Genomic DNA, 20,197 nt, shown 5'->3' on the forward strand with positions numbered 1-20,197 from the left:
ATCAGCGAAAAATATTCCAAAGTAACCCCCCCTCATCAAATACTACATTCGCTGTCAGCGCCAGTCATTCCCGCGTATAGCGCTGAAGCCTGAAGCCCTCCAAGTGCCTAACCGGGCCAGCCGCGGATATCCCCCTCGTTTTGCCTGACGTTTTACGTACGAAGTAACTATCCGGAGATACTAATGGAGGTACAGAGTACAAAAGATATGAATGGGTCTTCGTGTTGTTGAGTAGATGGGGGCCCAAGTTGTTTTTCTTCAACGAAGAGGTTTCATTCTTCGGTGAACCATGAGACAATCGGCGGATAAATAATCGTGCTACGTCTACGTAATGATGCATGATGCCCGATCTGGTGCCGGATCAAGTATCAACTGACGTGAAAGAATCTGGGTCCGCGTTACACTGATTTGTAGGTGCCTGGGCCAATGATACCCTGCAAGTATATCTGGAAAGCCCTATAGGCTGGTGATGAAACAACTGAATTCTTTCCACATTGCAGCGGTATAATTTTCACAGATTCATTTCAATCGTGTGGTATGCCATCTCAAACTGTAGGTTATTGTATCGTCAGCAATCGTCATCGTGTCAAGCTGAGATTTGCTTACCTGTTCATCTGTCTGACATATCAGAGTTCGTGGTCCCTTGTCCGACGTGGAGATATCAGTCACTGGCTCGTCGTTCTTCGCCCCCTGGCTGTTCTTTTCCGAGTCCGCGTCAAATCCAAGGCAATTACACTGTCGAGTCACTGCCTGTCGTAGCAAACTACTCTTCTCACCGATTCCGCCCGCAAACACCACTGCATCCAGCTGACCTTGCAGCTTGACAAAGTAATTGCCTATGAATCCCGATATCCTATCAACGACAATATCAAAAGCAAGCTTATGATTTGCCGTGGGTGGGTTTTCAACTGCTATCTGCGCAAAGTCCGTCGTGCCAGTGAGACCTTTCCAGCCTGACTTCTTGTTCAGAATCTCTTCTGCCTGTCCGTTGTTAACCAAACGTTCTGCTTGAAGGGCAGGAGACTCACTGTGCTGATGTGCATTTCTTTCGTGCTTGCTGGACTTAGGCCGCTAGCATCGTTCGTATAGTGAAATACCAGACTAGACAGCTCTTAGATAGGTGTTCTCTAGGTTTGAGGTTGAAAGTAGTATATACCTTGGATCAATGTCACCACTTCGAGTCGCACCGGGAAGTCCTGCCAAAGGCGTTAACCCCATCCTGTAAAGGCTTCAGTTAGCAACCCCTCGTAACTTCACCATTAGAACTGCGGTTATCCTTACGAAGTATCTATGGATTTGCCGTTCTTAATAGCACAAATCGAGGCCCCGCTTCCTATATGCATAACAATGAGATTTGTATCTTCCTTCGGTTTACCCAGAAACTCTGCCACTGATCGAAGGATAAATGCGTAGCTGATTCCATGAAAGCCATATTTACGCAGCTTGTTCTTCTTCGCCACCTCCTGGTCGATCGGGTATGTGCGAACGTGCTCTGGCAGACTTCGATGGAACGCTGAGTCAAAGTGCGCGATATTTCTGACATTTGGAAGTTCCTTTCGACATGAGCGAATTATCTCCAATGCTGAAAAATTATGCCTGTACCACATATGGATTCATTAGCCAGATACCCCGGGAAAAGTCACGAAGAATATTTGCCTACAGCGGGGCCAGGTCCTCGATTTCCTCCAAATGGTGGTAGGTGGAGTCATTTATTTCAATGGCATCTGTATAGTCTCCACCGTGCACTACTCGATGGCAGATGTACGCAAGATCCTGTACATTGGCGACCTCCGAGATTTCTGCATCGGAAAGACACCGGTCCAGCAAGTACTTGAACGCTTTGGGCGGGGTGTCGAGATTCTCGCTCACTTTCTCTTTCTTGTCGCCCGAACTCTTGCTATATTTGAGGCTTTGTGGCGGCGATGTAATCCCCGACAATTGCGCGTCTACAATGGGGGACGGCGGATTCGCCAGCTCGTAAAAGGTGATTTTGACGGAGGACGAGCCTGCATTGACGGAAAGGATGGTTTTTGCCATTTTGTGCGTGCTGTCACAGTAGCAAAAAGAGTCAATTAGAGGGCTTTGTTGCAGAATATATAGGTATTCAACAACCGGTTGAGCGTGCGTTGGTCGTTGGTGTTGCATGTTTACCACGCGCCGACGAAATGATGACGTCGGTGTGGCCTAGCAAGGCAAGTGCGCATTTTGACATCACAACAGCTGCTGCACTCCTTTTAATCCTTGCCGCTACTTCCTCTCTCTGTCCTCTCTCTCAATGCTCTTAACACGACTTCTAAGAGGTGTTTTCGACCACATCATACGACTGTAACATGCCTGGCGAAGTTATCGACCGACCGAATCCGGAGCCACTGCCATCCAACCTCCCCAAGGAATTGGACGATTTTGCAGTGAAGCTGGAGAGCATCGTTCTCGACCAGAAGGACTACAATGATCTCATTAAGTTTCGCCGGGCGGCATGCTACATCGCTGCTGGTGGGTTCGACTACTATCCTGCAATACGATCGCAATTGCTGACATCCATGCCAGCTATGATATTCTTACAAGACAATGTGTATCTAAAAAGAGAGATCAAACCGGAAGATATCAAACCTCGATTGCTAGGTAAGTCTCCAACTCGCTCCTAAGTAAGTTGCAGGCCGCTGATGAACGTCTCTCAGGCCATTGGGGCACATGCCCAGGCTTAGTCCTCGTGTACTCCCACTTAAACTATCTTATATCAAAATATGATTATGATATGCTATATGTAGTGGGCCCTGGTCACGGGGCACCTGGAATCCTGGCCTCGGTCTGGCTGGAAGGCTCGCTTGAGAAGTTTTTCCCTGAGTATTCGCGCGATACCAAGGGACTTGCCCGGCTTATTTCGACCTTCAGCACCACTGCAGGCCTCCCAAGGTATCTATTCTATTACTTTCAAATGTTGGCGCTATATTTTATGCTAATGTAATCTAGTCACATCAATGCAGAGACTCCAGGAGCAATCCATGAAGGAGGTGAACTCGGCTATGCCTTAGCCGTTTCGTTTGGTGCGGTCATGGATAATCCAGACCTTATTGTGACATGTGTCGTCGGAGATGGAGAGGCAGAAAGCGGCCCAACAGCCACGTAAGATTGACCAGTGATTAGCCGCTTAACTGCTTCAGAATTAATTTTCTTCTCTTTACACAGGAGCTGGCACGCTGCCAAATACATTGACCCGAAAGAATCCGGCGCAGTCTTGCCAATAGTGCATCTTAATGGGTTCAAAATCAGCGAAAGAACGGTTTACGGATGCATGGACAATCGAGAGCTAACAGCATTGTTCTTGGGATACGGTTACCAACCACGTTTCGTTGAAGACCTGAACGATATCGACACGGACATGCATACGTCAATGGTCTGGGCTGTAGGAGAAATTCACCGTATTCAAAAGGCAGCCCGTGAAGGAAAGCCCTTGAGTAAGCCCAGGTGGCCCGTGTTAATATTACGAACACCTAAGGTATGAACTTCTGCGCTTAGAGACTCATGGCCTTGGTTGACGTAGTTATATAGGGATGGACCGGACCAAAAAAGATACACGGGAACTTCATCGAAGGTTCTTTTCATTCACACCAAGTTCCTCTACCAAAAGCAAAGAAAGACAAAGAAGAACTGCAAGCTCTTCAGGAGTGGCTCATGTCCTATGGCCCTCAAGATCTTTTTAACGATCAAGGCGGCCCAATCAATGACATACTCTCGATTATACCAAAGCAAGATAGCAAAAAGCTCGGGCAGCGTATTGAAACATACGGTAACTATCACCCTCTTGATATGCCAAACTGGAAACACTTTGGAGTTTCAAGAGGATCCTACGAGAGTTCGATGAAGATCATCGGAAAGTTTATTGACCAGGTTTTCACGAAGAACCCACATACAGCAAGACTCTTTAGTCCCGACGAGCTAGAAAGCAACAAGTTGGATGCTGCTTTGGCAAACACTGGTCGAAATTTCCAATGGGATCAATATTCACGCAACCAGGGCGGCCGTGTCATTGAAGTTCTAAGCGAGCACATGTGTCAAGGTTTCATGCAGGGCTACACTTTAACTGGTCGAACCGGTATCTTTCCAACTTACGAAAGTTTTCTTGGTATTGTACATACAATGATGGTGCAGTACAGCAAGTTCAACAAAATGGTAGGTACAAATTGATATTTCCGCTCAACGCGTGCTGACCAAGAACCAAAGGCGCGGGAAACAAAATGGCATTCTGATATTGCTAGTATCAATTATATTGAGACTAGCACCTGGACTCGGCAGGAACACAATGGGTTTTCACATCAGAATCCCTCTTTCATCGGTGCCGTACTCAAACTCAAGCCTTACGCTGCTAGAGTCTACCTGCCACCAGATGTCAACACCTTCTTGTCTACGCTTGATCACTGTCTCCGATCCAAGAACTACGTGAATCTTATGGTAGGCTCAAAACAGCCTACACCTGTGTACCTTAGCCCTGAGGAAGCAGCGAACCATTGTCGCGCGGGTGCCTCTATCTGGAAATTTTGCAGTACAGAAGAAGGCTTAAACCCGGATGTCGTACTAGTCGGCATCGGCAATGAACTTACGTTCGAGGTTATATACGCGGCATCGATTCTTCGAAAACGAGTCCCAGAATTGAGAGTGCGTGTCATAAACGTAACGGACCTTATGATCTTAGAGAATGAGGGCTCACACCCACATGCTTTGTCCAATGACGGATTTGATGCGCTCTTCACACCAGACCTTCCAGTCCATATCAACTACCATGGCTACAACACTGAGATACAGGGCCTGCTGTTTGGTCGCCCCAATCTTGACCGAGTAAGCATTGCCGGATATATTGAAGAAGGGAGCACCACTACGCCATTCAACATGATGCTCGTCAACAAAGTCTCGCGATTCCATGTTGCGAAAGCCGCTATTCGAGGAGCATCAAAGCGGAATGAAAAGGTCCGCCTGAGATGCCAGGAGCTGTTGACTGAGTTGGATACGAATATCTCGGAAACTGAGAAATATATTATTGACAATGGAAAGGGTGAGTTAAAGCATGGTACTACAGTAGCGTATCATTTCTTTGACTGACTGACGTATCCAGATCCCGATGACATGTATGAGATGCCAAAATTTAGCTGAAGTAGTGTGAAACGAACACACTCAATAGATAGGTTTCGTTGATACGTGCTCGACGCAATGTTCATAGCAAAGTCTAAATAGATTATTAATTCATACGCATGATTCTTACAAAAAAAGCGCTCTCTTGGCAAATGCATCCATTAGAACAAGAATTACCCAATTAGGAAAAAGGGCATCCACCTAAAAGAGCTTCGGAGATATCCTACCCACACCTAGAACCATCCAATACGCCAATTCACGCGTAACCTTCTGAGTATCCTCACTACTACCACTACCACTATTATTATTGTTGCCACCACTGGCCTTGTCACGCAAATGAGTTTTGTCACCGCCATCATCTTGGTCCATTTGATTTTCCGAGTCCCATTCCAAATGCACAAAGATCGGGATTTCAAGGACATCTTCATCCTCAGTTAGGGGACGAATGTCATCTTCTTTTTCTTTTTCTTCTTGCTGCTGTTGTTCTTTTTGTTGTGCTGCTAGCGGCGAAGGAAAACTAGTAGCCGGGTTTTTGGTGCCGGGTAGAACCTCAGGGACAACCTCAAGAACGATGGTGGTCCAGTTGCGACCTTTGTCCCATACTTTACCTGCTTCAGCGACCTTTTCGTAGCCTGGTACTATCGCTGCTCCGCCTGGACGTGCTGTTAGCGACGATGATGACGATGGTGCTGCTGCTATGGAAGATGAAGTTGGCGCCGCTGGCCCCGCTTGTAAAGCTTCATCCCATACGTCGCTGTTGGCGCCCAGGTCGAATTGTGGACAGAGAATAGTGACTTTAGACGCTATTCGCCCGGGGGTGACGGACGGTGTGGCGAGCGTTACTCGTACGGGGTCAAACATGTGGTTTTTCAGCGTGAGAAGATATTGAATAGGTCGAAGGGGTGGGAGTGCTTCTAGATTCGGCTGAAGCACGGATGTGGCAGAGACGGACTGTCCAGGTAGCGCAGCCGGCATAAGAGGTCGTAGAGTTGGAAGTGGGATGTAGCTGAGTGCGATCAGCCGAATTCTGAACCGCGTTGATGCCGGTTTGAACTCGGGTTTCACTAGAATATGTTTGCATGACTTGCAGCGCTTGGAGCGTTTTGTTCGCAGTAGCACGGGGAGAGGCCGGAGTTCCTCCATGAATCGTGCATCCGGGTCTTGGAATGATCGTTGCTCCTTGGAGAGCATGTCGTCCCATGTACAGTCATCGGACGCCATGCGATGGATAATAGATTGTTCTTTTGCATCGGAGGCTATTTTGAGTCCCTCAGCCGAGGTGAGGGCTTCTCGCATCACGGGAGGTTTTGACTTTGCTTTTTTCGCCCCGCTTCCATATAGATGAGATGACGACGTGTATATCGACATGATACGGCTCAGTGTGCTAGGCGAAGAGAATGCAGCCCCGAAATCTGACGCCAGTGGATCCGTGGCTGACACGGAGGTATCCTCAATTTGTTTGGTATAGAAACGCTTCAAAGCTGCAAATCGCGCGCTAGCGCCAAGTTCGACTTGACGATGATGACTACGTTTATGCTCTTGTGAGACTAGGTCTTCTTTCTCTTCATCATCTGCCGTCGCCGGGCTTTGTAGTTCATCATCATCGTCATCAAATCCAACGCCTTCAATAGAAAGCGATGACAATCTCAAGTCATTACTCATCCCAGAGCCTCCGTATCCTTTCTCTTCGTATATCCTGGAAAGTTGGGATCTAATGTTGGTTGGTTTGTTGAATTTGATGCCGATGTCTAAGGTCGTCCACATACAATACCCACATGCTAATATCCAGGGGCCTTGTTGTGTACTGTTTTCGACTGTGTTCTCCATGGCGGTTACTGCGAGGGGTGCAGTGCAGACAGGGCAATTGAAACAATTCCGGGCGCATCTAAAAAAGCAACAACTCTGTTATTCCATGCGTTTCCTAAACAGCTTTGCGATATGGGATATAACCCACCTATTCCCTTCACTTCGAACCATACTGCTCGGCGTTTCAAAGAGGCAGTTCGGACAGTACCAACACACTATCTCCTCTGTGATGCATTTCGGGCATTTAATCTGATGGCAGTCCTCACAATATAGGAGTTGTTCTGGTGGATACAGGGAGAAATTCGCACGGGGTGATCTCGGATTAAACGTCTGCTCGGCTTCGTCATCATCATCATCTTGTTCTTGTTCTTGTTCTTCAACACCGAAGTCGGAACCATCTTGCTGCTTTTGTACGTTTTGCGCAGTCTTACGCGGAGACGATTGTTTCCTCGGCGAGAACTCTCGAGATATTCGTTTCGGGAGGCCCGCCGGTCTGCTTTGCTGCGCACAAGGACATGATATATACGTGTATGGAAATGGACGAGACATATTGTGCAAGCTGTTGGAGAGTACGAATGCGCGGGGTCTATGTCATAGCATTATCAGTGATATTGCGTGCAACCCCTGAACCTGGCGAATGATTCGGAATTGCGAGAACGCGAGAGATGGCGGTTTTTGTGGGGGGGGGGAAGTGGTTGTATTTGAAAACAAGGTGTGTCGATTGGCAGATAATTCAAGCGATGCCTATTATCTTCGCAGAATTAACCTGGGTTTGGAGTTGAGATTGAAAGATCGAAGCTTTGTTGACGCGGGGCGGAGACTGCGAGCTTGGCGCTGCTCCGCCTAAGCTTGAATCGAAGCTTCCGCGGGTCATGTAGAGCTAGTACAGAAGCGGTATAGTATGAAGGAAACCAAGAAATCCAATGAAATTGATGATGATTATTCCCGACGACTTCTTTCCAGCACAAGCGCTAACTCACCTTTTAGTTCGATTGTTCTATGATGAATACGAGTGTTTCCAAAATCAATTGAATTGCAAAACCGCGAGGCGCCATGTCTGTGCCTTTCACTGTGAAAATAACAAAAGTACCAAGCCGCTGGCGGCCGTCACTCCAAACTCTTCGAATCCCTGCGCATACAAGGAATTATGCAGTTCAAGCGCCCGGAAGACCGACTCTAGAGGTCTTCAATAGAGCAGTCAAGCATATGCAGAAGGACCGCGCTGCTCGGAATGTGGAACAGAGCCGCCAGGTGGACTACATCAAGGATGAGGTAGCAAAGAGATTGTGTGAAAGATTACTGGTACGTACCGGATCTGCATTGATTCCATTGTATATATTCACTCGCTCACTTCTCCTATTGCTAAGGATATCAAAAGGTCTTTCCCAAATGCCCTCGACCTCGGCGCAAATAGTTGCAACATTGCCAGAGCTTTGACAGCTCCCAATCCCGACCCCGCGGTGGAAACATCTCCACCTCTATCAAACCGCATTGGTTCCCTCACATGCATCGAAACATCGCATGCATTATTACATCGTGATGCAGACCTTGGATTCAACGACCAAATGTCTATCCAGCGTGATGTAATCCCCGATCTAGAGTCGCTACCTTACCAGCCGAACACCTTCGACGCCGTTTTGTCGTCGCTCTCCATCCACTGGGTTAACGACCTCCCATCTCTCCTGGCGCAGATCAACGGCATACTCAAGCCTGATTGCCCCTTTATTGCAGCGATGTTTGGCGGCGATACTCTCTTCGAACTACGTTCGTCACTACAACTTGCAAACATGGAGCGCCGTGGAGGCGTAATCCCGCATATTTCACCGCTGGCCGATGTGAAGGATGTTGGGGGTCTATTGACAAAAGCCGGCTTCAAGATGCTGACCGTGGATGTTGAGGATATTGTTGTTGATTACCCAGATACGTTTGCCTTGATGGAGGATCTGCAGGCAATGGGTGAGAGCAATGCTACCGTGCAGCGAGGCCCGCTCTCGAAAGATGTACTGTTGGCAAATGAAGCTATCTACCGGGAGTTGCACAACGAGGAACATGGTGAGCCTGAGCACGGCCATGGTGGTATTCCAGCTACATTTAGGATCATCTTCATGATAGGGTGGAAGGAAGGAGCAGGACAGCGGCAGCCTTTGCAGAGAGGTAGCGGGGAAGTCAATCTTACGGATATCCTCGGTGGAGGCGATTTTGAACAAAAATAGAGGTAATAAGGGTATAACAACAGGTCTGCCGATATGAGTTGTGCTGGACCAAGAGGATCGATATCTTTCTGGCATTCAGGGCGATCCAAGAATCAATCCTCCAGGGCGGTTACAATATGAATGGTTAGCCGAAGGAAGCCCAACCACCTGTCACTGGAGGATCATACCTAGATATCAGAGAAGGATTTGCGATAGAATGGCTATTCGTAGCCATCCGAGGAAAGCGAGGGCAGCTCCGAGGGCCAGTCTTCTGATATGTACAATAGCACTTATTCTTCACTAAAGTACGGCGATAATGATCATAGACTATACATAACATCCAAGCTATTCAGGACTCTGGCGTTAAGTATTGTATGATTCTAGAGATATTAAAATTACAGGGTAGACAGTTACGAATTTACAATAACTAGCAGTCTTGTGCAATTAATGTGTATTTTTATTTTTGGACTGGACTTTTGAAATCAAAGAGCCCATCTAGATCTTTACATGACATTGCCGGGCCACATCAATCAAAAGCGCATTACTCTTCCATGCCACCAGGGCCACCCGACCTCCCCATCTGCCGAGCCTTCAACAACTCGTCGCAGAGCAGAAGGTTCGATGCGATACCAGTGCTGGAGGCAATGCAGTTTCGCAAGACACGGTAAGAGTCATAAACACCCTCCTGAACTGGGTCCATCACATCACCAGTGTTCAGGTCCAGGCCAGCAATATTGCCTTGCTTGCCTTCATCCCACATCGCGGCCAGAGAGTCCTGGACATCATGACCAGAGTTAGCAGCGAGGGTCTTGGGGATAACCAAGAGTGCATCAGCAAATGCCTCCACACCCCACTTAGCCTTGCCCTTAACAGTCTTGCCAAAGGCATCTGACTTAAGATGCTGGGCACAGGCGACTTGGAACGCGCCGGCGCCGGGGATAACGCAGCCGTCGACAATAGTGTTGTAGACGGAGCGCAGACCATCACGCACAGCATCCTTGACCTGAGCAATGGTGTGCTGGTTTGGGCCCTTGATAAGGATAGTCACGGACTTGGGGTCTTTGACCTCTTCGACAAAGGTATACTTCTCCTCGCCAAGCTGGTGCTCGTAGACCAGGCCAGCCCAACCCAGGACGTCAGGTGTCATATCGTCAACGCTGTTTTGGGCGACACCACCACACACTAGTTGCAGACGTTCCATATTTCTCCGCTTGGCTCTCCGCAGGGCCAAAATACCATTCTTGACGAGCACATCCAAACTGAGGGGATCAATACCCTTTTGGTTGATCACAACGAAGCCCTTCTTTGGATCATTACCGCAGACTTGTTTCTTAAGCTCCACAATCTTTGCCAACTTGGCATCAACAAATTTGCGCTCACTCTCGACCAGTTTGTCTCTCTGCTCGGCGCTAGAATAGTAGAAGCCAGAGTTAATCTCGGACTTTTCATACTCTAGACTGACGTTCAGGGTCAAAATAAAAGCATTCTCTACCCGTTTTGGCATATCAGGGTGACGAGCACCGTGATCCAGGGCCAAACCACGGATGAGTTGGGTGTCGGCTAATGTGCGGTGTTGCATGGTCATGATCTCAATCATGTGTAAGTCTGGCTTCTCGGGAGCTCGGTGAATGGCGAGAACGGCATCGACAATATCGGGAGTGAGCTTCTCAGCGAGCGCATGGTTAAGTTTTGTGGATAGAGAGGTGCGAGCGACGGAGAGGAGAAGTTCTCGGTCAATGGTCCGTTCGAGCTTGAACTTGTCAAGGAACTGCAAAAATTATATCAGACCAAACATCGTCAAATAATTCCATGCGTCTCAAATACCTTCAGTGCCTCGGTTTTCGAAGTCTCGTAACCATCGGTAATCACTCGGGGGTGCAATCCTTCCGAAATGTGACGATCTGCCTGCTTCAGGAGCTCTCCCACCAACAGCACGACCGATGTTGTCCCATCACCAGTAATATCATCTTGAGCCGTCGCGGCCCGGGCAATCATAACCTTTCAATCTAGTATCAGCACGGTTCGAGGATTGATCGAGGGTATGCTGTCTTACAGCCGTAGGATTTTGAATTTGCTGCAGAATTGTTAGCATCGCTATGGTACATAGAAATATTGAGCTTCAAAAAACGAACCATTTCCCGAAGTAGAACATTTCCATCCTTTGTCAACTTAATCTATAATACCGTCACAGCATTAGAGATCCTGTTCTAAACGCAAAAGGGACATACTGCATACTCCGCCTGCGCCATCCACCAGCCTAAGGTCTTGTCAGCTATATCGCGTCGATGTCGGAATCAGATAGAAACCGGCCACTCACATCTTCAAGGTTCCCGAGGGACCCAAATTCGACTTGAGAACATCTTGGAGGCCCTCGCCGGCGCTGATGTTGACCTTCAAGGCATCTCCTCGCCGCTAAGATGAAATGTTAGTGCGGACCATGGAGGGGTCAAGACTCGGCTGGCATTCCATACCCGGGACTCCGCCTTGGGATTAAGCAGCTGGGTTGCAGACATTTCTGCAATGTAAATAAATGACAGGAAGCTCAGCCTAAGAAAAAAGCAATACTGAGATCGGAGGGAGCTAGGAGCGACACACGAGTTTGGTTGCCCGCTTGATTGGTGAAGGCGGTGAAGACGAATTTTTGGCAAAAAGCCTCCTCTGTGTTTGCTGTTTGCACTGGCGGCGAAAAAGCAGCTCCCGCTGTATGTTGTTAGGGCTCGCCAGAATACGCTGTATGGTCTTTGACAGATCCCAAAACTAATGCAATTGTTCTGCGCTTCTCTGGGTTGGGAATCCTGCCGGGCTTGTTTATAGTATCGCTATGTAGGTAAATAGCCCCTCACCGCCAAGTGATGATAGAAGGCAACACATTTCAATAATCACAGAGTGTACTCAAACTTTTAGATACTGTGACAGGCGTCTGCTTAAAAAAACTAAATCAATTCTCTATGCACTGTGGTTCATTCAGACTGTCCGGCGATCGGTAAGAACTCGAATAATTGTACCATGCCCAGTCAACTCAACAAGCTTCTCGTGCCAACTTAACAACACACTCATCTGTTGGCCACCGCCTCCCTCGCCAAAGTTGCGTGCTTGCACCTGAGAAAACCCTGAGCCTGTAGCTTGCGGAGAAAGAGTCTTGCGAGAGGAAGGGGACTGGGAACCGCTAGTCGACGACTGTACGGCCATGCCTTTGTAGCTAGATTTCACCAGATCCCATTAGTTCAGAGCTCAATAACTCAATCGTAAATGGAGGAAGAGACAGCACATACATGTATTTCATCAGGCAATCCGCTCGTTCAGTGCCGCCCTCGCCGCTTATCACGCCCTCCAACACCTTGAGCATTTCACCCTGTCGAATACCCTGAAGAACATCAATGACGGTCGCCAAATGGACATCTTTTGCCTGTTGGTCGCCGCCTAACGGAGCCGTGTCAAGCACATGTTTAAGAGCGCCTTCCGGATCGCCGCTTCGAAGTAGTTGGCGCACTTGCTGCGCGACAGACGCTGCCGCGCCTGAGTTTGTGGGTTCTGGGAGGTTACCGGGCAGGAGCGTATCCATGGGGAAGTTGACAGATGACTCGGGATCGAGTACATCGATGTTGATGGTGCGATAGTTTATTTGAGCCATGTTGGGCAGGTTGTTTGTTTGTTTGTGTGGGAAATAGAGACGCTTCTTGAGATGCCGAATAGTATGGTATGATCTTAAACGGTTGGGGAGAGCTCTTCGGATCGAGTGCGCAAGCCTACAGGTGAATATAGAGTAGAATGTTTTCAATTGCTAGACAAGCTTAGCGATAGGCATCGATCGGTCTGACTGGGGGGGGCGCTGCGTAGGCACAATACATACACGAGAGCAGTGCCAGCGCACTGAAGTCGGCAATTTCTTGATCACTCTCAGAATTCCAATACTTACTGGACACGAAATGGTATGTCTGGGCGAGTATTTATCAAGAAAATGCAGTGGGAGTGACCAGAGTGAGCATTCGATGCGGAGATGATGTCGCAGGCGGCCGGCCATGGTGGAGACCGGAGACGTTGCCTAGCACAATGTTGCAGCCTGAGGCAGGAATCTAGAAGTTTGTTCCTTATCTCAACTGAACTGTACATAGTACAACAGTACAATTATGAACACTTATACGTAAATATGAGGTCTTCCTATTTTGAAGCCGTCTAATTTGGGGTTAATGCTTCGTAGCATAACCATGCAAGACTGCCTCCGAAAATCTAGTGACCCTTGAACACATGAAGAACATGTTAACCCTATATCAGTATACATGCATAATAAAATGAAATGGCGCCAATAACCATAGAGAAAACGGTGCATCAATCAGTTAATCCGCGGCCAGAATTGCTCCTCTAACCAAAGTACCTGCCTCCACCACCCAACACAACTTCCCCTGGTTTTCTCAATAACCTCTACCCCCTTCAAACTCCCAGCCACTTCATCTGTGACGTCTGCGAGTCTACTGACAAACTTCTCAAACTCAGGATTCGACCAGTTCGGGATAAACTTCCGACGTAATGCACCGCCATCCTGATCTCTTTCAGGACCCGTCGAGAAAGATGCCGGCGACGGCTGGGTTGTGCGGCATATTGATGAGGCCGCCATAACAGATGCGGCGTGCTTCCAGGCATGCAGATAGGCATACTCCGTTGCGAAGAGCACGGTTAGACCTTCCACCAACGTCACTCCGGGACTAGACGCTGACATGAACAGATCAATGTATGCGTGTGTAATAGGGTGAGGCTCGAAAAACCCTGCTCCTGCATGACTGTTCTCAAGTTGCTCCTGTGTCAATGCAGTGACATCAAGGCCGTATTCCATTGAAACCTCGTCAAAAAACTTCAGTTCCCGGTGGATATTGTTTAGGGATTCCAGTAGTATATCGAAGATATGTTGCTCTGTTGTTGCTGCGCGGCACTGTCGGCTATTGGGATTACAGGGCGGCAATACGACCTTGGTGAGCAGTGCGCCAATGAAGCGCACATATGCTTGTGCGTATAATCGGTCCTGTGCGAGCCATTGTGACAATCTCTCTTTTGGTATTTCCCCTTTCCCGGCTGCTTCTAGGAACGGGTGCTTGGTGGCCCTTTCGAAGGCAGCTGTGTTCGTCGCCTTGAGCAGGCTGGTAAGAGGCATGGAAGCCATGGTTGTGACAGGATTCGATTAATTGATTACAAAGATTGATTGCAATTGTCGAGACCAGTCAGTTTGTTGTATATGTGGAGACCGGTTCGGTGTAAGAACAAAACTATCACGAAGAGGGGAGTGGGGTTCTTGGCAAGAAGTATTTATTTGCTTTGAAAAAGCCGCATTTCTAGCCTTTGTTTCCTTTCCAAGCTAGGAATAAAAGAGTGAAAAGGGAAACTTAAGAGAGGCGGTAGAGCTCGTGTTATTGTATAGCCACCTGAGGCGCTTCTCTGTGATGACGTAAGTCCCAGAGCCTATGGACTTTCTATAATCGATAAGCAACGTTAACAGTTCAACCATAGTCATTCTTTCCATTGAAGTGCCTATTGTACATAGATCGTCGTTCCAATCCTTCCATATTTCTACTGGGCGGTCTGTTTCTTGACTCGCATTGGGACGATCCCTTTCGGGCATCCACCATCGATATCATCTGCAGTAAGCGGATGCTCACTATTCCAGCCGGTGACAAGTTCCCATATCTTACAATCATCGCGAACTTGCATTTCTCGCTCGGCATTCGCTTCGGCAACACGACGCTCGACTTCGGATTTCCAGGCTGTTTCATATGACGTAACAAACTCGCCGTTGATATCTGCTCTGATGGGTCTCGTGGCCCAATCCGCGTAGTCCCCAGCAAGGTCTTGTGGTATGTTATCCAGGGCCAGTCTAGCATTAATGATAATGCGTACCATAGCTTCGAGTGTGAACCGAGCATCATTGCCGGCATTATGAAGGTTCCATCCAATAATGTCCACACCATTAAGAACAGTTTCAAGAGAGCGAGTGTTTATATCACGCTTGAGAACCTGGAACATCGATGCCGTGTCTAACATGTCCAGGAATTGCGGTTTCTGATGTTGGCCTCGTGTATTGTTCCTTGAATATTGGGGAGACTGCTGGAACAGGTGGGAAGAGATGTTGTCAGAGAATATGTTGCAGCCGAGAATACCAAGATAGTGCATGTCCCCTTGCAAGCCATGACCGACAAGGATTATGTTGCGATTGCGAAGCTTATACTCCCGAATTGTCGTTTCAACTATGACTCTTGGTTCTCCAAACGGCCCCTGATCTACAAACTTCACGGGAACCTGGGCGGAATAAGGAGGACGGAAGCAGCTTTCTACCACTCGGGGCGCGTCCCTGAGTGCAACGAACTCACTTTGGCCAAAATCAAACCTACCAGGGCAGCCGGAGACAAAATCACGATTCACAACATGAGCATATTCCCTGATACGAATATGGCGAGACCGTATCCACCTGATCCAGTTCTTTCCACCCGCTCCAGGTGCCACATTAGCAATATCCAAAGTATCCAAGGTGGAAATCCCCACTTCTGTCACCTCATTGTGGCGACGCTCATTCCATTCCATGTCTATACATATAAAAATAGGGTCATGTACGAATGAGAATGGAGCAGGCAATTCCAGACGAAGTTTGGATATCATAGGACCAGCTATTGATAAATCATCCAAGGGGGCTGGATTCGTTGTTTCGTCGATATCTCTTGTACGATCGGAAACAAGACGCGGGAACACAGGATGTAGTCCAAGGTAACATTGGGCTCTCTTGAGAGAATGCACCCATTGGCGTTGTCTTTCAATCTTTTCAGCCCGCTTCTTTTCTCTTGAAGCCTTGGACTTGTTCTTGATTGCATTCAGCCCGGCTTCCATCTTCTCACGAAATGCCTGTGCTGTGCCATCCGCTACCTCAATATTACAGCGAGTCGGATTCTTGCAGTCGATTGAGTATTCAGGCGTTGGGATCGTGGTCAACAGTTGTTCTTTGGTATCCATATTTGATGAATTGCCAAGGTACTGCGGCTGGGGGATCCCTTTCTCCTGGAAGGAAAGCAGTAAGCCCAATCCTGGATCCATAGGGATAGTCAAGCGAACGTTGCAATCATTGCTAATCTGATCTAGGAATTGCTGGACTTGCGAGGCTGGTAATAAGAGAAGGGCTCGCGAGGCTAGATCCGGAGGAGGAAAAATATAGTAGCTGAAAATAAAGCACGTTAAAGATACGCATACAATTAGCGAAATTTGGTTACGTCACTTACAGTTCCCAATCTCTCGCCCAGAATGCCCCCTTTTCGAAAAACCGGCTGCTAATTGCTCCCGACGTTTCGCGGCGCATATACTTATATGGCAGCTTCGCAATGGCAGCAGCGGGGCAAAAGGCTTGTGCAACCAGACTCGACGGCGGTGCAATTCCTGTTTCGAAAGCGAGACATTCGTCAGGCTCCCCGCCATGCTCTTTGTTCTTGCCACGACTCAAATTTGCGCTAGACTCCTCGACCAGAGTCTGGCTGTTGGCAGTCATATTGCCGGGAAGGTTGAGCTTTGGCTCTGGGACAGGAAGGTGCAAGCCAGTGTCTTTCTTGAGCAAGAACTCATTGTTCGAAAACAGAAGATTCAGCCGCTGGGTTGGCTTGTCCATTTTCAGCTTTCTGCAGATAGATCACAACTAGGGAGAGGAAAAAGTGTCAGAGGAGAAGGCGCTGGGAATGGCACAGAAGCGAATGTTGAGAGAAGCAGAGTCCAAAGAGTTGGAAGAGAAAGAGAAGGTCACATGTTTTTTTGTTGATCTCGCACGCATGGCAACAGTGATACCAGAATGGAGTTAGCCTGCCTTTGAGCGCTGTCACGCCTGAGGACAACTGTTGTCACTCGTCACAGCGGACGTGTTTCTTTATGATCAGCACTGGCCATTCCTGTGCATAGAAGTTTGGGATCTATCCCAAACTCCGTTTGTCCTGGTGGTTTAGCAGTGCCAGTACTGCTTGGCAAAGACAGAGAACAATTCGGTAGCTTCATGTTGCTCAGAAAGTAGCTACCAGCTAGGTCATGTTTCATTGAAAGCGTAAGGACTGTGTTATATATTCATTTATATTCGTCCAAGACTTCGTAAACGAAATAGCAAGCCCTCACTTGAGATCCAGTCGGGCCAATCACGCTTCTCCGGGGCGCGGAGAAATGTTGACCCGCCTGTTATCGCTGGCGGCGTTGACGTCCAGGAAAACAGCCTACCCTATTTCCCCAGTGGACGACCCCCAGCTTCCAATCTCATGTTCACGATGACAGATGACACGGACGACAGTGGCGGAGTGATTTTCGAGGGCCCTTTTGACCCTGATGCGCAGGCCACCGTGACAGACTTCATCGATTACACCGAGTACCTACCGTCCGATGTAATCCGCTCGTTGACGTTGATCCGTGGACTGGACGAGACGTACTTGGATGCCACGCAAAGAGTTCATGAGCTTACGAAGATATACGGGCAGCTCCCAGAGCTGCCTGCAGAGTCGCGACCAAACCCGCAAGAACTACGCGAGCAGATCTCCGTGGAGTTGAACCGCTCTGTCAATGCACGCGAAGCTTCGTACGCAGAGGCATGCCGGATATACGATGTTGTTGACCGTCACCACGATCGCCTAGGAAACATTAAAAAGAAGCTTGAGTTGTTACCCAGACCGCCCTCGCGCGACGCCACCCCCGCTGCAAAACGCTCACGAGGCAGTAGAAAGACCGAGGACGTCGCGACACGTATCACGCTGCGCGTCGATGGCCAGATTCCTGACAAAGCTGGATTGCCTAAATCCAGGAGTCGACGATCGATGATTACTGGGCTTGATCCGGACTCGCCTATTGCCAGCACAGAGCAATCCGACAATGAAAACCCCAAAGTCCGATCGCGTCGTGGTGTCGTTGTCCCAGACGACGAGGCTTTGCAACTGAAGAAAAACAAGAAGCGCGGCCGACAGCAGCGGACATCAGGACCTGGTACGAATGTGCGTGGTTCTCTGGCTGGAATTTCGACGAGCAATGTACTAGCGTTGCTTAAACCACCGCCAGAGGACGCCAAACTTGGTAGTGAGGACTTACCATGGCTACGACTTACGGACTGGGAAATGACGAAACTACGGAAGAAGATGAAGAAGAATGCTGTTTGGCAACCGAGCGAGGTTATGATTAACAGGGAACTTGCGAGAAATGGAAGGGGCTGGGAAGGCTATCGAGCTGCTAAGGCGGAAGCCGAGGCCGCCGGAGAGGAACTGATTGACTGTGATGATATCGAGAATACTTATGTACCGGGAAAGCTTATCCGCAAGGGCGAGGCGACTGCTGATATGTCTGCAGTTGAAGAGATAAAAACCAGCAACCGCGGTATGCTTTTGAATGAGGCCAAAAGAATCAAGCGCGAAACCATAGCTCGTGAGCAAGAAGCTGCATCTGCTGCTGCCGCCGCTGCGGTAGAAGCAGAGATGGCTGCCAAGCGGCTGAGCGACATCGGTTCGACATTCAAGCGTTTGTTTTCCACCCCGGGCGAACTCCGTGGCGCTGTAGCTGCAGCGATGGACTCTCCGAAACCTAATGGCGCAGCTTCTACTCCATCAGGAAAGGGAAAGTCAAGGCCTTCGAGGAAGAGGAAGGCCGAAGAAAGCCCCTCGGCAGAGCGTTCAACGGTGAACGCCGCACTTGATTCTACTAGTCAACCTCTATCCTCGAAGCCGGCGTCGAAGAGGCGTAATATCAGCGCAGCTCGCTCAGCGGAAGCGGTAGAATCATCTCAGGTTATATCGGAAACTTCCCCCGCTGCGATGTCTCAAGCTGAAACTATCAAAAGCAAGGCCCTCAAGACGTTATCTTCTAGTCCACCACCAACTAGAGCTCGTTCGATTGCTTCTTCCCGGGCTTCTATATCGCTTGTTGTCAACCAGAAAACGACAGCGACTCCCACACCTCCAACGACTAGGCCACCATCAAGGCGACGATCGGGAGCGACTTCAGCCGAGCCAGGAACTGCCACAAATGCTGCCGTCATTGGGATTACACGGGATCATCTCCGCCGAAAGAGTACAACGCCAGCATTGAAGACTCCAGCCCCCGATTCGAGTGCAGTGGCAGCGGGAGCCAGTGCTCGACGAAAGAAACGGCCGGCGCCTGGGCCAGTCTCATCTAGTTCGGAGGGCGGAGCAACAGTCAGCCATGGAAAACGAAAATCGAAGCCTAAAAAACGGGCACCGGGGAAGGAGACCATCAAGGGCGAGGACTACCGCATTGATGAAGACGGAGTACTAGAGAAGATTGATCCGAATGAGCCGCGGTACTGTCTCTGCAAGGACGTCAGTTTTGGGACGATGATTAATTGCGAAAACCCAGACGTAAGTTTGTCTCTTTATCAATTCATAGGATCTAGCTTAACGATACGAATGTTGCAGTGCGAAGGGGAATGGTTTCACCTCGATTGCATCGGGCTTTCGGAACCGCCTAGTCGGCGCGCGAAGTGGTTCTGCCCTGAATGTCGCGTGAAGCTCAAAAAAGCGCCTGATGGGATAGAGAGGGTGGGTGGACGGCGATGAAGGGCAATCTAGGGCTTGTTCGAGGCTCTCTAACTGTTATTTTCGGATGGACATGATACTGATACCACTGGCGGAGTTAGGATGGTTGCTTGGATTTGGAATTACTATTACTGCTGCTATTGCTATTGCTATTGCTATTGCTATTAGTTCAGGGCTCAGCCACAATAACGAGTTCATGTTTTCTGTACCTTGAGAGTCTATCCAACCAGCCGAACAGGGAAACACGAGGAATACGAGACCAAATAAGCGAGCCGTCCACAATTAGTTAGTTCGACATTCGGAGTTATGTTATACGGCATATACGACACACGCGAGCCATGCTAAACCCTGTTTACGTCTATACGATTAGCTGCAGCGGCAACGTCAGCCCCCAGCGCTGACTGGCCGCTGAGATCTCTTCTTGTCTCGGGGGGAATCCACTATCTGGCATGCATTTATCGCCGGTTGGTCCAGCAATGTATGGGAATAACTATTGGCATAATTAATTTCAAGTTGGAATAAATTTATTAGGCTTGTTAAACA

At 48.8% G+C, this 20,197-nt stretch overlaps 9 protein-coding genes across 9 annotated transcripts; 3 read left to right on the forward strand and 6 right to left on the reverse strand.

Moving 5' to 3' along the window:
• Positions 1 to 511: 511 nt before the first annotated feature.
• Positions 512 to 2,037, reverse strand: UA08_04091 (putative acetate kinase; the record flags this gene model as incomplete). The annotated part of the gene is made up of 6 exons (XM_020266376.1): positions 512 to 550; positions 607 to 981; positions 1,029 to 1,101; positions 1,157 to 1,219; positions 1,282 to 1,596; positions 1,661 to 2,037. The coding sequence occupies 6 exons, from the start codon at positions 2,035 to 2,037 to the stop codon at positions 512 to 514; spliced, it is 1,242 nt and encodes a 413-aa protein (XP_020120497.1).
• A 293-nt stretch (positions 2,038 to 2,330) lies between these two features.
• Positions 2,331 to 5,145, forward strand: UA08_04092 (hypothetical protein; the record flags this gene model as incomplete). The annotated part of the gene is made up of 7 exons (XM_020266377.1): positions 2,331 to 2,622; positions 2,769 to 2,913; positions 2,971 to 3,123; positions 3,187 to 3,496; positions 3,550 to 4,170; positions 4,294 to 5,047; positions 5,108 to 5,145. 7 exons carry the CDS (start codon positions 2,331 to 2,333, stop codon positions 5,143 to 5,145), a joined length of 2,313 nt encoding a protein of 770 aa, XP_020120496.1.
• Positions 5,146 to 5,325: 180 nt separating this feature from the next.
• On the reverse strand, positions 5,326 to 6,951 carry UA08_04093 (hypothetical protein; the record flags this gene model as incomplete). Its single annotated transcript, XM_020266378.1, has 1 exon — positions 5,326 to 6,951. The coding sequence occupies one exon, from the start codon at positions 6,949 to 6,951 to the stop codon at positions 5,326 to 5,328; it is 1,626 nt and encodes a 541-aa protein (XP_020120498.1).
• A 78-nt stretch (positions 6,952 to 7,029) lies between these two features.
• On the reverse strand, positions 7,030 to 7,479 carry UA08_04094 (hypothetical protein; the record flags this gene model as incomplete). The annotated part of the gene is made up of 1 exon (XM_020266379.1): positions 7,030 to 7,479. The coding sequence occupies one exon, from the start codon at positions 7,477 to 7,479 to the stop codon at positions 7,030 to 7,032; it is 450 nt and encodes a 149-aa protein (XP_020120475.1).
• Positions 7,480 to 7,983: 504 nt separating this feature from the next.
• Positions 7,984 to 9,143, forward strand: UA08_04095 (hypothetical protein; the record flags this gene model as incomplete). Its single annotated transcript, XM_020266380.1, has 2 exons — positions 7,984 to 8,232; positions 8,298 to 9,143. The coding sequence occupies 2 exons, from the start codon at positions 7,984 to 7,986 to the stop codon at positions 9,141 to 9,143; spliced, it is 1,095 nt and encodes a 364-aa protein (XP_020120477.1).
• A 520-nt stretch (positions 9,144 to 9,663) lies between these two features.
• Positions 9,664 to 13,143, reverse strand: UA08_04096 (hypothetical protein; the record flags this gene model as incomplete). The annotated part of the gene is made up of 12 exons (XM_020266381.1): positions 9,664 to 10,890; positions 10,947 to 11,120; positions 11,176 to 11,196; positions 11,255 to 11,296; positions 11,358 to 11,379; positions 11,440 to 11,534; positions 11,594 to 11,637; positions 11,718 to 11,822; positions 12,176 to 12,321; positions 12,395 to 12,868; positions 12,973 to 12,992; positions 13,039 to 13,143. The coding sequence occupies 12 exons, from the start codon at positions 13,141 to 13,143 to the stop codon at positions 9,664 to 9,666; spliced, it is 2,475 nt and encodes an 824-aa protein (XP_020120499.1).
• A 309-nt stretch (positions 13,144 to 13,452) lies between these two features.
• Positions 13,453 to 14,274, reverse strand: UA08_04097 (hypothetical protein; the record flags this gene model as incomplete). Its single annotated transcript, XM_020266382.1, has 1 exon — positions 13,453 to 14,274. One exon carries the CDS (start codon positions 14,272 to 14,274, stop codon positions 13,453 to 13,455), a length of 822 nt encoding a protein of 273 aa, XP_020120479.1.
• Positions 14,275 to 14,678: 404 nt separating this feature from the next.
• On the reverse strand, positions 14,679 to 16,752 carry UA08_04098 (hypothetical protein; the record flags this gene model as incomplete). Its single annotated transcript, XM_020266383.1, has 2 exons — positions 14,679 to 16,311; positions 16,373 to 16,752. The coding sequence occupies 2 exons, from the start codon at positions 16,750 to 16,752 to the stop codon at positions 14,679 to 14,681; spliced, it is 2,013 nt and encodes a 670-aa protein (XP_020120478.1).
• A 637-nt stretch (positions 16,753 to 17,389) lies between these two features.
• On the forward strand, positions 17,390 to 19,868 carry UA08_04099 (hypothetical protein; the record flags this gene model as incomplete). Its single annotated transcript, XM_020266385.1, has 3 exons — positions 17,390 to 19,477; positions 19,535 to 19,657; positions 19,752 to 19,868. The coding sequence occupies 3 exons, from the start codon at positions 17,390 to 17,392 to the stop codon at positions 19,866 to 19,868; spliced, it is 2,328 nt and encodes a 775-aa protein (XP_020120396.1).
• Positions 19,869 to 20,197: the final 329 nt, after the last annotated feature.

Source organism: Talaromyces atroroseus (assembly GCF_001907595.1).
Source record: "Talaromyces atroroseus strain IBT 11181 chromosome Unknown scaffold_4, whole genome shotgun sequence".
NCBI classification, from domain to species: Eukaryota; Fungi; Ascomycota; class Eurotiomycetes; order Eurotiales; family Trichocomaceae; genus Talaromyces; species Talaromyces atroroseus.